Raw genomic sequence first — 18,201 nt, forward strand, 5'->3', positions numbered from 1 at the left:
ACATGGTAATCACTCTTTTTGTGTTGTTACATGTAGACATGAAATTTTTACCAACTTACAGACAAGTTTGAATATATGAACATGAATATATAATGGCAAATCTTAGCTTGAGAACATTGGATCCACCATAATAAAATATAAAAATAATATAAATATAGAAATAATTTTTAAAATTTTGTTTTGGTCTATTATTGCAAAATGACATGTATTTCAATTTAATAAATTATCATCATCATCTTTATTTTACCAGAATAAATATTTTGTGATAGACAATAATTTCCTATTACCTAATTTTTACTGCTAAGTTAAATATATTCGGGGCTACTAAATTTGCCATGAGGTATTTTATGTTTGTCTGTCTAATTACTTCTGATGATGTTACTAGAGTCTGTTTGGAAAGAGAAGAGTCGTGAAATGTATTGAGCCCCATACATTTCACGACTCTTCTCTTTCCACACAAACTATCAAATGTAACTATTGTACCGTACCATACAATGCCATCTAGTTTACCTGTCAAAACCGCTTCTATTCCTTCACTGTGAGCGTTTAGTCTAATATCTATATATACTATAGATGTATGTTACTTTAGTTCATGATAATATCTAGGTAGATAATAGGCATAGGAAAACTACTTGGCTCGTACCTATTGGTGATAGATATATGTTGGCAAGTGGTTTAACTAGGTTATTATTAGAGATGCACCGGATAATCGGTTACTATCCGATATCCGGCCTATCCGGCCTTTATTTTGATATCTGACCGGATAACTGATAGTGACCTATCTGGCCGGTTATGAATATTAACTTTGCTTGATTTCGGAGTACACAAATTAGATTTAAGAAACAGTCACGGTCATAATTACTCTTTGATGTAGGTATCTTTTATTATTTTAAATAAAACATTCCACTTTTTTGCATGAGCACTAATTTCGAACAGGAACAGGAACCTGCAGAATTCGCACCTGAAAAACCGAAATGTAGGTATAGTTCCGCCGGCCGAACACTCGGCGTCCGGATACCGAATATTCGGTCGGCAAGGCCGAACATCCGGTATCCGGCTAAACTATTCGTCGCAGCTCTAGTTATTATTCCATTTAAATCGTGTGCTACTTGAGTTTTAATTAGTGATAATCAACGCTTAATAATCGCATTGATCTATGAAAGGTTTATTGTTGAAGTGGAAATATCTCGAGTGGTTTATATCATTTTAACGATCTGATTCCGCGAAGATACCAAATCTTAGGCTAAATAGGTAAATTAATAACATTTTAATATGAGTAAATTAATTTTGTTTTAATTATGTCGTTAAAGCAACAGGTTTAGATATGCAAAGTACTGAGTTATGCCGACAAATTAATAACCAAATCAGTATTGCGATGTATTGTGTTAGCTATGTTAATTATCATTATGACTGTTATCACTCATTGCTGAGCATAAATGGTCCGATTTTGATTTTGTTGTCGTTTTTTCATTTTTGACAGATTTTGATAAAATTTAGATGGTCACTAGACTTATATCGACCGGGATATAATCCGTATTTACCTTTCGCTCCTAGGGAGTTCGAAAATAATATAAAAGGTACCTAATCACGGTTCATCCTGGACGACATAAGTCTAGTGAAATTAAACGTGAATCATTCAAAATTGAATAAGTAACTAGGTAGAGTTCCTTATTCTGTACAATGTTCCTTATTCTGTAAAATTCCTTATTCTGCGCAATTTCACCGTAATATGTCCTACAAACTACAAAATCTGCCCCTTAATTTCATACCTACGTTAAATTTAGGTACATGTACATTTGTTTTGTCCTAATTAGGGATTTCGTGTTTATTCCGACCAGAATTTGGAACTCTTCAAACCTGCAAAATTGTATCAAAATCTGACAAAATAAATAAAATCGTCAGAAAAATAAAACACGGCCCAAATAGGTATATTATTATGATTCTTCTAGTATTTTACACATCTCGAGTCTGAACTGTTTCAAAATCAGAATCAGATCATTTATTAACCGATCGATTTTTTTCACGTATAAAACAGAAAATATACTTAGTAGTACTTGTTTTATTTTTAGAAATAACTTTACCAAATACTCTACTTAGAGCAAGTAAAATAAATATATTTACACCTTAGAACCTTACTACCAAGGAATAGAGCGCAAAAATGTGTACATTATTCCGATTTAACCTGTACGTGGCGTTTATACAGTTCGCTATCACTTTAAACAACATCGGAACAAAAATGCACAGTTCGACATGCGTCAAACGATAAACACGTCCAGATTATCCACAAATCAGATACGGATACGATAAAGAGGTAATTCTCGTGTTATCAGGATTAAACCGATTACGCAGATTTAATTCGACATTATCGCTGGCGGACTCTTTTGTGGCACCGATTGAAGAGATTGTAGGGATTTACAGTGTTTATCGATTATTCGGTATTATAATCTATCGACTATTAATACATTGGTGTTATTATCTTTATTATTTGCTTACTATAGGCGTACATGACCTTGGTGAAATTCATTTTCTTAGGGAATTCCATTTCTTCCGTGTTGTGACGTCAAAGCAAAATCATCATTGTCCTAGATAGATTTTTAAGTTGCCGTGTGCACATATAGATACATACACATGATGATGATGATGATGATGGTGATGATATGATGATAGATGTATACAGAAGTAGGTACATACATGTGCGCAGTCGTTCAGGTAGTTATGTATTGCCATATCACGCTTTCTATACAAGTAGCTATAATTGAACGTTCGTTCAATCAGATCGAATTGTTCAGACTAAAACAAAACAGAGCAATATTTGCCTAGCTGTGGTAAGTTACGCAGTAACGGTTCCCAGCATAAACCGATGCAGACGCATTTCCCAAACAAATTGAACCTTACACCGATAGTAATAAGGCCTCTTAATTGCTCCAGATAAAACCGAGTGTGAGAGATCTCTGATTGCTCACACGTTAGCGAAAGCCGAGTAAATTAAGTTAGCACTTGAACCTAAAAACCATTTGTTTCAAATTTGAATGCTCGACAAGCAAGCCTGTGTTTATCCCGTCCAAAATAGTGCAAATGTACACTAATTACGGTTGTGTGGCGGGCCCGTGTTAATATGTTGCTCACACCGTTCTAAATTCGACTAAACCGAATTCACTTGTCATGGGCAATTGACTGTCTTATCCGGGAATTTTCCGTGTCTTAATTATTGAACTTGGATTTTAGAAAACTAACGTACCTCTAAATTACCCAGCATTTGCTAGCTCGTTGTCCAGACATGATGCAAAGGATAGTTAGACACGGTTCAAAGTAATGAAAAATAAAAATAACTCCATCCTACATAAATTATTTTAAAACCACATGCTCGAACATGTTGATACGTGTCTTAATGTAATAGATAAATTAATTCATTTTGTGACATTGCAAATATAAAATGAGTGATATGTAGGTATCGTAAATAAACCACCAGACCACTTCCTGCGCAAATATTGGTTTTGATACAATAGTGTGAGAATTAGGTGAATTATCGATTATTACAAAGAGTGTTATCAGTTTTTATATAGGTAGGTATTCTATTATCACCGTAGTCTTTATTTCTAATGGGTAAGAAAAAGTAACTACCTACCTACTCGTAATAGTACATATTAGAGTTCCTACATATATACTCCTACCTTAGTACCTACTGGTAAATTAATCGATTTATACAAAGTAAGTAAGGTTAGGTACCTATATCTACTGAGACGCAAGTACTTGCGCCATGTATTGCGTACTTAACCTTTGGAAAAAATAAGAACAATTTATGATAAACCGTTTAGGTATTACCTACCAAAAAGGCATCTAAGAGCTAAGTAATTCCAATTTGACTGACATAATTTTTAAGAAAAAAAAAACCGACTTCTTTGGGGGCCGGTGAAAGATTATAGTAGATAGTACACTATGTAGAAAAGGAGGTAAAACCACCCATTTTTCTACTAGCATTTCGCTTCTGTAATGGCTCCTCTACAGGATGGGCCAACGCCGGTCACTCCAAGGGACGCAGCCATGCGGTAGAAAGAGATAGCAATATTACCTTATCCTTCTAACGCATAAATGCGTCTTTTGGAGTGGCCGGCGTTGGCCCATCGTGTAGAGGAGCCATAAGGGTCGTAGTTCTAGCCTAACCTAACCCACTTCTCAGATAGCAGTTCGGTTCTGTGAGGATCGCAGTTCGAACCTAATCAAACCCACTTTTCAAGTAGCATTCCGTTTCTGTAAGGCTCGCAGTTTCAACCTAACCTAACCCTTGTTCGGTTCTGTGAAGATCGCAGTTCAAACCTAACCAAACCCACTTAATGGCGCATGCGGTGCGGTGTACGGGGGTTTAAGCGGGAGGGGTTAGTAAGATTGGCATCATCATACTTTATACCTACATTTTATGGTAGGTAATCATAGTGGTTTATTTAGTTAAAGTATCATAGTGGTTTTCCGGGCCAAGGTCCGGGTCCGAGTCCGGGTCCGAGTCCGAGTCCGAGTCCGAGTCCGAGTCCGAGTCCGAGTCCGAGTCCGAGTCCGAGTCCGAGTCCGAGTCCGAGTCCGACTCCGAGTCCGAGTCCGGGTCCGAGTCCGGGTCCGAGCCCGGGTCCGAGTCCAGGTCCGAGTCCGGGTCCGATCCGAGTCCGGGTCCGATCCGAGTCCGGGTCCGAGTCTGGGTCCGAGTCCGGGTCCGAGGCCGGGTCCGTGTCCGTGTCCGGATCCCAGACCGGATCCGAGTCCGGGTCCGAGTCAGGATCCGAGTCCGGGTCCGAGTCCGGGTCCGAATCTGGACCCGAGTCCAGGTCTGGGTCCGGGTATGAGTCCGAGTCCGGGTCCCAGTCCAAGTCAAAATCGAAATTCGTAATCACCAGACGTGTACCATGCGTCGTTGAAGAGTTCTGTTCTGGTCATCATCAGCAGCAGTTCCACTTCATCAAATGCGACAGTTTTTAATGTAAATGCTTGATTTTATGATGAAAATACAGAAAATTCTATACGTATGCCTTTAAGATTTGAGGAGTTCCCTCGATTCCTTATGGATCCCATCATCAGAACTCGAGCTTGACAAAAGTGTGGCTTAAAAACTTAACTTGCTTAACGAACATAACGAAGAGGACAAATCGCCAACCGTGAACTATGCGTCGTTGAAGAGTTCCGTTCTGATCATCATCAGCAGTTCCACTTCATCAAATGTCACTTTTTTGGATGTATATGCTTGATTCGTTGATAAAAAACCAAAAATCACTATGTGTATGCCTTTAAGATTTGAGGAGTTCCCTCGATTCCTCATGGATCCCATCATCAGAACTGGGTTTTGACAAAAACGGGACCAATCTGTATGCATATACATTTAATCAAAAAAAGAATTTTCAAAATCGGTCCAGTAATGACGGAGTTATGGAGTAACAAACATAAAAAAAATAAAAAAAAATAAAAATAAAAAAAACATACAACCGAATTGATAACCTCCTTCTTTGAGATTTGGAAGTCAGTTAATAATATAGAAAACGTCAATGACTATCAAACTCTTTTAAAAACATACCTATCTTTACTAGTATGTACAGTAAAACCTTTTAAGCTCAAGGTATTTCGGATCCCTGCTAACCAAAGTTTGGATAAGGATAAGGTTACACTGGCGGCCGCCTGGATTACGTTCAACCTGGCTCCCGACTCCCGAGCGGTAGTCATTGTCAACATTGCCTAAAGGTGCTTACGTTCATGTGTGACAAGTAGGGAAGGGAGGGCACGTGATTAACAGTACCTGTTTTTGGTTTAAAAAGCCAATAGATTTCTAATATTTACTCGAAAAATTTGTATAAGTTAAATACCAGATATATATGATATGCGCAGCATAAAAAAACCTACTCTTTTCATCCCATCAGCTTAGAAACAGAAACCCTTAAATAATTTTATTTAAGGCAGGCACTATTATTTTTATGAGCCCATTCTGTCCCACTGATACTCGTAGGCCAAGACCTCTTCCCTCGACTCGTCTCGGCTATTATGTATGTCAAGAAATAAAATATTCCGTTCTGTTTATGGAATAAACAAACAATAATACATTCAAAACAGTACCTACTCTCGCACTCCATTCTAATACTACCTAGGTTAAAATTAGTTGGCAATTACCGTATCCAAAATCCAATTCTAAATCCAAGAGTGGGAGGTCACAGGGCTAGAGGTAGATCGCCAATGAGATGGACCGACCAAATCGAAGCCAGTGTTTCGGCCACAGTAAGCGAATGCTCACGGAAAGCAGCTATACGGGAGGAATGGCGACGTGTCGTTAAACAAGTCGCTCAAAAGTCTACATAATGGCCACGACCACTCTGTCAAGAGTGTAACGAAGAAGAAGAAGAAAATCCAATTGCTACCAATAATATCCACTAATCAAGAAGATAAAGAGCAGTGATTTACGTTCGTTTACAACAGAAAGGTCACGTCCGTGGCACTGGGCCAGTGACGACCGCGGCCCAGTGCTGGAGATAAAGCGATATTGTATAAAAACTGCGACGAAACGAATAATAAATCCCGTAAAAGTTTGGATACACACGGTTACGTGGGCAGCCAAGCAAAATACTGTTATTGCCGTATATTGCGTACCTTGTCACAGTGACGATCAATAGGTATGACAGCCGCTAGGGATCTTGTATTATTGTCAATGTGACAAGCTTGTGACAAGGTGCGAAATAGTATAGAAATCCTTTCACAACTTTGGTATAAGTGCATAATATACCTATATAATCACCGTGATCACATACAATTTTAAATATAGGTACATTATGTGCGCATTCTGGAATGTCTTGTAGACTTATATGGATTTTAAAAAATTGTGACACTTAAGTATATGCATTAAAAAAATCGAATAGGCGTAATAAAATTGTTATTTAAATATTACCGTGGCAGTGACTTTCACCATATCGTATATGACTGAAGTCCTTAAACGTTTAATATGCCGCTTGAAGTATTGGCTCATTGCCATATGCAACTGATAAGATTCTGACGATTGCTTATCTTGGAATTTATTGATATGAATTTACTTAATCGCTGGGGTAAGCTATAATGCATTATTTAAAGACATCCGAATAATATATACCATTATTTATATATTATTCGGATGTCTTGGACTTACATGTTAGCAGTCTATTTCATATTTACTCAATTCTCCAACCATTAGACGACGTAGTTAATATTTATATGGTTGAAGAATTGCGTAAATATGAAATAGACTGCTAATATGTAAGTCCAAGGTTCAAACACTTTATTTTAGATAAGTAAACATTAGAAATTGTAATTTACAATAGCTAATGATTTGAATAATATTTTTCTAAAACCTTAATCGTACACATTTAGTAGAAAGTGTTTACATGCATAGAAGGATAAAGTACAAAAAATAGGCTTTAAAGTCCATTTATTCATACATGTCTACAGGAAATACGCACAACCTTGATTCATACTAAAAATTTTTTTTATCCACAGGTAAGATCTCAATAGTAACTTATATTTTATTCACTGTTTTAACACAAAAAAGTCATTGAACAATTAAAAAAACCCCTAAGGATTAAAACACAGTTTTAAGAAAAGAGTAGTTCAGGAAATAAATGCATGAAATTAGTAGAAATTAGATAAATTTTAGATTTCATCATGGTTCAATGTTTGACATTTTTCGCAGCTGTATGTAGCTGCGTTAATTCAACCGGGTACGGTTGCCTTATCTCAATTCTTGCGCGTGTAAGAATTATCTTTATTTTTTCGCATGTCACATACGTACTGGAATAGATATTATATTATAACTATCGCGTATCGCCAGAGTTTTATAGCTATAAGTTATTGCCATAATGAGAAGAAGGCAAATTGCGATATTGTAAATAATTGGTTGTAGGTATACCTAATACCTATACCTCCGGTGGTTAATCATTACATTGCTTTCGAAATAATCGTTGAATTTTAAATATATTATCTTGATAATGTTAAGATTAAGTGCAGTAAACGAGCGTGATTTATTTTTTCTACGAATTTTGTTAAATAACTTAATCGTGCAATGCAAAGATTGGTAAGAAGAGATATGCTCTTTCAGAAACTTTCTGTGTAAATGTTATTTCAAGGTACATTTAAACTTGTTTTACATCATTTGGTGTAAACTTATTCAACATTACTTACCATGCCATGTTGGCTAATATTGGTTTGAAAAACAGTAATTTCTACATTGACTTTTGACAAACAAGTTAACGGTACAGTCACCATCAGATATATCCGACCGACCAAGGTGTTCACAATATCTGAACACGTACTCTAACGCCCTGACAATAGAGGCGTGCTCAGATCTTTGTGAGCACCTTGACCGCTCCGATATATCTGATGGCGACTGTACAAAAACTAATACACGGTACACACATTGAATGCTCCAGTTACGCGTAAAGGCGTTTTGCCTTTAGATGATGACATAAATTGACTGATGAAAAGGTCAGCTCTTGGGATGTAATGGACAGTCGCCATCAGATATATCGGAGCGGCCAAGGTGTTCACAATATCTGAACACGCACTCTAACGCCTTGACAATAGAGGCGTGCTCAGATATTTGTGAGCACCTTGGCCGCTCCGATATATATGATGGCGACTGGACAATAGTTTGTTTGTGAAAAGTCGGGTCATATGGTTGTTTGCCACGGAAAAAGACATGCCTATCAAATAACACCTAATCATATATGCTTTTTTGTCTGTTATGCGGTTTAATTATCTCCTCAGCACGTCAGCCTTATCAGATAGCTGTCAGATTGAGCAAAGCAAACTCACAAATTTGTGTAAGCAGTGTCCGCTAATCTCATAAGCGCTTAATTTACCGAGTTTCACAGGAAATCAGGACGAGACGTGGGAGATTAACACATTTAACACTAATACCTATTCGTAACTTAGCAGTTTGTTTTAGCTTGAATTTTATTTAATAGACGAATAAGGCTCTTCGATTACTAGGTTTTAGGTACTAGGTAATAAAAGTATTTAGAAGTGGTTTGCAGAGAGACGCAACCCTACATCGTTTTTCACATCGAAATTCTTATTGATCATCATATTTCGCCATATCTGCACGCTTAATAGTATCTAAATATAGGTACTAATTAAACATTTTAAAACCTCCTACGTAATTATGTCAAAAAATGCCATCATTTTGGAAAAGAGCTGATACTCTTCAAAGTTTATCAATCTTCATCAATCACAGAACCATCGCAAGGAAATCCGCTTCCACGTAAATCAAAACCGCATCGACATCGATCCATCCGTTTGAGAGCTACAATGCCATAGGCAGACACAGACAGGCGTTGACGTCAAACGTATAACACCCCTCTTTTTGCGTCGGGGGTTAAAAATGTCATCGCTTTTAGTAAAATCATAAAATATTCTAATGTGACTGGTGAAATTGCCGCTTTTTTACTGGTGTTGAAAACAAAGGTTCTCGACTCAATATTTAAATATTTACCTACGTGTACGCGCGTGCGTACGCTACGCAGGTGTCCAAAATGATCTTGACGCGACTTTAATGTTAAGAGAATAAGAGCGTGACTAGGTAATATTGAACATCTCGCCCGCTTAGCAACTTCTGCTGCTGACTGTAGGTACTATTCGCAAATGTTGCTTGCCAAACCCCCATTTAATTACTCCTATTGCGACATCTCCGAGATCCTCGGAAAAACCTGCGCGCATTTCGTTGACAGCTCAAGAATTAAAAGATAAGCTCACATGACGCGCAAATACAAGACGTTTCTAACGCTATCTCGTTCAAATAAGCGGGCGTGAATTAATCAGGGCTCAGCGATAGACAACATGGCTAATGCCATAGCAAATGTTACTATCGTGAGGTTTCGAGCCTTGTTTGTATGTCACCATTACAAGTGGCTGCTGTTTTCAAAACAGATTACTATGTAGAAATATTTTTATTTTCAGTATTTTCATAATTATACTTTCAATCGGACTGTTAATCGGAGATATTGAGTTCTAAATGTATAATTATGTTCATCACCTACACAGATCCCTGAGATGAATGTGTTACATTGTATCTGGCAGCCTTTCAATTATACAAAAAACATGGTATTTCACCCGTGAAAAAAAAAACGGAAGCGCAATATAATAAATAAAATCATTATTAACTACCTAGAGCCACTAGCTCTGTGAGCTGTAAAAAATGTCAAACAATTAAAAAATACTGCGGAATAGGCTTAATCACGCCAGATAGGCATTGATTTAGGCTTATGGTTGAAGTTATTTATTATAAATCAGGTACTTATTTTTCTCCAGTAAACGTTACAGACGATAAACAAAAATATCAGTAACTAATGACCCAATTCACACGAATTTTATACAAACAGTAGATTAGGAACTGACATTATTTGGCCAGACCGGTCATTCTGGTTCAGAAGCAAACAATTAATCGATAAACAAGTTCCCGCTTTAAGTGAACTATATGCTAATGACTTGCATTTATTAATGAGACGCCAGGAATTAATTATTTGCTTACGTTCTTATTTTTTAATGATGGCTTAATGTGTGACGTAGGTACAATGTTAAGGAAACTAGTAAGAGAGAGGACCTTGCAGCAGATCACGATACCCATGAGTAAAATAAGATGAGAACATAAAACTATTTTGAAGAAATGATACAGACTTTTCCGCAACAACACAGAACATATCTGTAAGGGCCACTTGCACCATTCAGTAACTACGGGGTTAACCAGTTAAACCTGGAGCTACTATGGTTACCAGTACAATTTTACACTGGATTACCGGTTCAACTGATTAACCCCGGGCTAGTGGGATGGTGCAAGTGGCGTTTAGATGTACTCGTACACTATTTATGAATTGTAACGTCATTTAGAAAAACAAATCAAATTAAAGTTATGTAACTACGTCCGGGGTTAAGCCAAATATGCAGAAACTTTTATTTTTACTTAAGAGATTTTGATTTTCCATTTCACCATGGCAGTTAATCCACCCACAAGATGGACGGACGACCTTGTTAAGGACGCCGGAAGACGCTGGATGCGGGTCGCTTCCAACCGGTACGAATGGAGGTCCAAGGGGGAGGCTTATGTTCAGCAGTGGACGTCGTATGGCTGAAATGATGATGATGATGATGATGGCAGTTAATTATAGTTACCCAACTTAAACTATTACAATGTAACGTTTCTTTGACAACTGAACCCTTCCGACTATATTATACGGTATCCCAATATCCTTAAACATAAACAAACACAAAACATTCAAACAAATTACAAGTTCGGCGAACAGATCCATTCCAATAGATCCATTGTAATTGTACCATCTCGCCGTGATTGCAGCAAGAGTTAACACATAATACATTACAGTTTGTGTCACAACACAATCAGGCTGCGAGGACGAATCAGGCGCCGAGCTGCGTAATCTGGGTTAACAGGGGTTAAACGGCATCACAAATTCCAATACGATATTAGACGTATCTGTGGCGCGAATCGACGGCGTGTGCGCTTTATTGATATTCGTCCGCGCTTTGTGATATTCCATAGATGATATATAAATAAATATGTTTTATTCATGTAATGTTTATAGGCCAAAAAGAAAAACTATTAAACATGGAATATTCTTTACCAGTGAGCCTGTCACACACATTTACTTTACATTAAACTTGTGTACATTCAAAATCTATGCATGAACATACTTACGGCCTGATTCGAACTTTAAGATACGTCAAAAACTTGCTAAAGATACGTCATGGATCGGATATATCAGTCACTGACTTATCATTTGGCAAATTTTGACGTATGACTTAAAAAAAATTAGATCATCATTATTCCTACATTAAATCAATCTTTCCATTACCTATGCTTTCAAGTAAAAATAATAGTTATAAACATTTTTTTCACGTAGGTTTTAGTTTATAGGTGTAAAACGTCAACATATTTTTTAAATCCTGAGTTTTCATTAGTATGTATGTGTGTTCAATATGACATATTCTCATATTTTGCCCCAAAGAGAACCACAGCCTGGACCAAAACCTGCAGCAAGAATCTTTTGCAATAAGCGTTTGATCATTACCACAACATACATAACGTAAACTTAATTCAACATGTCCATTTGCCTTTTTTTCAGTCGTAGTTCGCCAATTTAAACCCCACACACGCCATAAACAAGTCAGCATCGCATTAACCTTATTAAAGGACTTTCACAGATTCGCCATTACGTCCGTCGTTCAGGCACAATGAACATAATCAGTCCGAACGTATCGACTGACGCAATACCCCAAGTGTCCAATTTGAATCTCGACTCGCTTTAAGTGGTTCGACTTTTCTTAGATTAGAGAATCACATTTGTTTTTACGGTAATAGTTTTTTTTATTGTTGTAATAAAATGTATAATCCCAAAATTTTATACAGAAAATTATATTGAAAGTTCCCGTTCTCGACCTTAGGAAGACGAGTCTGAATATTGCACATTTTTAATACATGGGTACATTTAGTAAAATTAAAAAGTTTGGGTCCATTTTAGTTAACTTTATGTGTCATTATAAACGTCATACGTAGCCACGCATTATAAGAAGGTATACTTATAAGGTTTCGTATAACATATTCTGGCGGCCTAGACAACGTGACAATCGCTTGCGCTTCGCCATCGAATCGCTTTGTGTCTCTCTATCGCTCTTCCATATTAGTGTGACAGTGACAGTTGCGTTTCGTTCGCTACGGAGCGATAGCCATTGGCAATGTTTTCTACGGGGCCTGTTTTGTGAACTGTCATAACGAGCTATTTTAAGCGCAGTTATCAATTGAGTGATAATCAAAGTGGAAATACCAAATCTAGTCGATATTTCCCGTGATTAACTGAGTGACAAAATTTAGTTAACAAACAAGGTAGTTTTATCAATACGGTTCTTTGTAGTGTCTTCTTTCTTAAAATATAAGTGACAAGTTGGATCACAGTATTAGGACGTTAACATTAACTTTTGTAACTATTAGCACCTATTAGGTACCTACCTAACTTTGTATCTACTTGTTATTTTGTGTATATAGGCACTTTTATACCTACTGTGCATCGAAATCCGATACCGTTATGTTACGGAAATATGACCATGTATACCTAAACGCATGCTTAAATATTTTGTGCACGTCTTTCTGCCTTGCACCCAGCATGCATACACAAACATTGCACAAATGCATGCAAGTGTACCGTACAATCGCTGAACTATTTCTGAACTTGCAAGTTCTAGCTTCGGTCTAGACTTTTTCTTGGGAAATGCGTGGATTACATAATAATTAGGAGTGCGGTATTTGGATAATTGTGGCGTTTCTAGGCAAATTAGGCCTTTATGGCTTCTACCTCTACTGTTACTATTATAGGATTGCTTTTAGGAAATGTTAGGTATGTAGTACACGTTGTGGCTCTTTAAACATACAATGTAAGTGTACACGGGCGTTTAAAAATATTGTGATTATTTTTATTTGCTGGTGTTGCTCTAATCTCATCAATTAAGCGCTAACTTTTATTTTTTTATTTCAGAATCTAACATCAGAGCTTCGGCGCAGCAAGACGCCGCCGAGACGCTCACCTGAGGAACGCGCGCGCCCGCCATCGGCGCCAGCACACCACGAGCGCCACGCGCCGCTCTCGCCCAAGAAAGAGGCCTTCAATAATCTGCTCAACAAGGGTATCTCCGGTAAGTGTTTAATCTGACATTTGGCACAGCAAGACGCCTTCGTGTACAAGCGCCATGTGCTGCTCTAGCACAAGCAGGAAGCTTTGATCAACTAGTCAACAAAGGCATCACGTCAGTCTGTAATGGCTCCTCTACACGATGGGCCAACGCCGGCCACTCCAAGGGACGCAGCCATGCGGTAGAATGAGATAGTAATATCACTTGCTCCCTCTAACGCATAAATGCGTCCCTTGGAGTGCCCGGCGTTGGCCCATCGTGTAGAGGAGCCATAAGACGTCACCGTGGAACTTGCCAGTCGTTAGCGCCGGCGCACCACATGCGCCACGCGCAGCTCTCGTCGAAGGACAACCTATAGATGAGCCATAGAATTTTAAGAGGAATTCAAATCCTATGGAGTTTTACTTTTTATGAAACTGCCGTGTTAAGTTTTCCAACATTTCATTTTCGATGGAGACTATCTTCTCCTTGACAGGAAAAAATCATATGAGCTTCTTCATCGATTCACTGTGACCGGTTTACTTATATTCCAAATAACGTTTTTTTTTTTTATTTAACCATTTTAATTTTTTAACCATGTAAGTAGGTACCATCAACGATTAAGTCACGAAATCCAAACCCGACATGTTTACAATGATGAAGACCTGACTCCCTGTTCTTTGAAATAGAAGAAAGAGACAGCCAGTCACAAATATAGGTAATTATATATACTTAAACTTCATACCAGGAAAGCAGTGGTGGCCGAGTGGATATGACGCCCGACTTTCAATCCGGAGGTCGCGGGTTCAAATCCCGGCTCGTACCAATGAGTTTTTCGGAACTTATGTACGAAATATCATTTGATATTTACCACTAGCTTTTCGGTGAAGGAAAACATCGTGAGGAAACCTGCATACATCTGCGAAGAAATTCAAAGGTGTATGTGAAGTCCCCAATCCGCATTGGGCTAGCGTGGGGACTATAGCCCAAGCCCTCTCGCGCATGAGAGGAGGCCTGTGCTCAGCAGTGGGACGTATATAGGCTGAAATGATGATGATGATGAAACTTCATACCAATGTAATAAGGCCGATTATTCTATAAATATTAATACCCAACTGCAAGCGTATAATATCCGTTATAACACCGCTTATTCACCGTCACGCGCCGGCCGGACCCTTTGTCTGCATCCTGACTGTGATTCCCACCGATTAGTATAAACCAGGATAAGTCTGAACCCCGATCACGCATAGCTACCACAGATCCGAGGGCTTAAGTTAAGCTGGTTATTTTCGGATGTACGCTTGGAAGATTTCTCCAGCTCATCTTCGCCTAATCTGATGCCATAATTGATTCACCGATATCTTTTAACTTAGCCGCCGTGGTTTCAAAATGACGTAAGACGTATACTTTTCTGTGGTATAAGTGTCCTGTGTTCTACGGATCGGGTATTTGTAGAGATTCCTACAGCTACGCTGTGTTGGTTGTACTGTTGGGTCGTAAAAGTTTAACGGTCTTTCAATATTAATTAAATATATGTTTAGTTTTAAAATGACAATACATTGGTGCTTGGCTTATCTTGGGTTTGAATTACCACAACATGTTATAGGGCTGTAAAAGGGTCAGTATGTCTTGTTGTTCATGGAATTGTTGTAAGTAGATATAGTCACTATTTGGTGAAGTAAAACTACGTAAGGAAACCAGGCAATACTAAATAAGGCATAGTACATACCTTGGAATTGTTTGAAAAAATAACGTGAGATTAGGTACATGACAAATCGATTTCGTAAAAACAAATACCCGCGCCAATATTAAACCAGGAGGAGGATTGGTTACAATTACAAGATATACTCGTAACTATGTAGTTACTTAATTACCCACACGTATTAAAGAAGGTCATCCGCCGAATCCAACTCGGTTGGGCAGCGTTCGGGAAAATACGTAATGTATTTTCGTCCGACATACCTCAGTGCCTCAAGACGAAAGTCTTTAATCAATGTGTGTTACCAGTGATGACTTACGGCTCCGAAACGTGGTCTTTCACTATCGGCCTCATCTCAAAACTCAAAGTCGCTCAACGAGCTATGGAGAGGGCTATGCTCGGAGTTTCTCTACGAGATCGAATCAGAAATGAGGAGATCCGTAGACGAACTAAAGTCACCGACATAGCCCACCGGATTAGCAAGCTGAAGTGGCAATGGGCAGGCCACATTGCACGCAGAGAAGATGGCCGATGGGGTCGAAAAGTGCTCGAGTGGAGACCACGGACTAGCAAGCGCAGCGTAGGACGTCCACCCACAAGATGGACAGACGATCTTGTTAAGGTCGCCGGAAGACGCTGGATGCGGGTCGCTTCCAACCGGCACGTATGGAGGTCCAAGGGGGAGGCCTATGTTCAGCAGTGGACGTCTTATGGCTGAGATGATGATGATGATGATGATTAAAGAATGAATTCGTATTTATCGGGTCAAAATTTTATCGAACATTCAAAGGATTCTTTAATTAATCGTTAACGTATTTGAATTTGTTGTTAAGTTTTTTATGCAAAAATGTTACAATTCTAATCGAAATGAGTTCATTCTTATAGTAACGCGTCATTCCCCCACAATTGTTCTTTAGTTCTTTATTCCCTACGCAATAATTTTCTATTCATACTTCTCTCTTTATGAAGCGTAATCTTTAAATCTCTGCCATCGTACGTCCTTGTCTTGGCCGTGTACAAATCCCCTTCCCTCTCTTTCCTGTTCTTTTACCCCTTAAATCTAATCCGGGACATCCCGTCTGCCCGTAAGGCGAGCTCAATGCATTAAGCCGCGTACACACGCACACAGATACATACTATGATAGAGATGTGCCTTTTACGAAAATATTACATGTCATACATTCAGGAATAATCTGATTTGATTCCAGGGAATAACAGATATATTGAAAAAAAAAACAGATAATTTGCCTGCTAATATATTTTATTTAATTAATAATATTTCAAATGTATACAAAATACTCAAAGGTTTCGCCGCTTAACGTTAAGCCATAGGGGTATTTTGTTTATAACACGTTATGGTAGCCAATAAGCCTGAGGAGGCAGTACAGCTGTCACATGCGCGTTTCCGACAGTATTCGTGGGCCACACTGAAAGTTTCTGGATTCTGATATATGAGACGACTTATTTTTTTTAGTGGCCAGTTCCAGGAATGTTCAGTATGCCCTAAGTAACAACAAAGACATATGTAACTTCGTATAAGATAAATAAAGTCTAAGAAAAAAACGTGCCTCGGAAATCAAGAAAAAGTCATTCTCGGATAGATGGCGCACACACCTTTAGCCTATTCTCGGCTAGATGGCGTGACGACACCGTTTCATATTTAACAATTTTAACACATAGATATCAGAGAATGAACATGGGTCAAAATGATAGAAAAAAAGTTAAAAATCATTTATCCATATATATTCAATTTTTGATAATTTTATACGTGTTCATTTTGAGTTATAGTCGTGTGTCGATAGATGGCAGTAAATTTACAGTGACTACAACATTTAGTATGACAGGACCCCTCTATACTATGTATTCTTTTTGGTAACAACAACAACTACTAAGGGATTATTCCGCGTCCCATCACTAACTACCATAGACAATAATTGATGTATGGAGCTAATCAGAAAGTGCATACTAGGGCTCGGTTAATCGCTACAGCCGAAATCGTACAAGAGTTGTGTAAAGGGGGTGAGTTCAGGATTTTAGTGCCCTTAGTTTATTCAAATCGCGGTTTGTAAATTCACATTGAATAGAAATAACAAATTCGATATTTTAATAAGTATCTATAACATAAAAGGAGCAATCGTGTAACATTAAGGAAAAATTACACAACCACCTATATTTATTGACATCTTGATTTATTTTTGTAAGGCCCCTGTACACAAGGGCCAGCGCCGGCCACTCCAAAGGACGCAGTCATATGATAAAATGAGATAGCAATATCACTTGCTCCCTCTAACGCATAAATGCGTCCCTTGGAGTGGCCGGCGCTGGCCCATCGTGTAGAGGAGCCATAAAATGTCAAACAAGCGCACGAAACTTCAAAAGCTACAGTTGAACACAATTTTTCGAGGTTGGTTATGGAACCAACCTTATATGCAAGCTGTCAGGATATGTTATCTCTCATTGAATCCATATTCAGCTTGCATATATATAAATATATGTAGTATGATAACAACTAATAAACACCTTTTGCAAAAAATCGGGGAACCAAGGGTTTTGTATGTATTTTTGCATAAAAACTCAAACTGTGATTAAGCTGTATCCTTAGATTAGACATCGGCAATCCGCAATCTTCAAAGATCTAATCAAGAAGGAAGTGTCGATCAATGTAAAAAATAGGTATGTCTTGTAATAAAAATTAAACGTCAGGATAAGTTAATATAAAGAAAACCTATAACAAAAGCTAAATCTGACGTGTAGCTGACGTCAAAGAAATCAAAACATTTATGGACCCTAATCCATTGTAATAAGGCGAAAAATGTATACATATCATTGGCGTCGACTGT

At 38.1% G+C, this 18,201-nt stretch overlaps 1 protein-coding gene across 1 annotated transcript in view; it reads left to right on the forward strand.

Annotated features, from left to right (window-relative positions):
- LOC134679947 (homeobox protein dve-1) overlaps positions 1-18,201 on the forward strand; it is a 106,320-nt gene that overhangs the window by 32,941 nt on the left and 55,178 nt on the right. The window contains exon 2 of the mRNA XM_063538899.1: positions 13,530-13,686. Within this exon, the coding sequence (XP_063394969.1) occupies positions 13,530-13,686 (157 nt within the window). The remainder of the gene's footprint in view (positions 1-13,529; positions 13,687-18,201) is intronic.

Source organism: Cydia fagiglandana, chromosome 3, assembly GCF_963556715.1.
Source record: "Cydia fagiglandana chromosome 3, ilCydFagi1.1, whole genome shotgun sequence".
In the NCBI taxonomy this organism is placed as follows: Eukaryota; Metazoa; Arthropoda; class Insecta; order Lepidoptera; family Tortricidae; genus Cydia; species Cydia fagiglandana.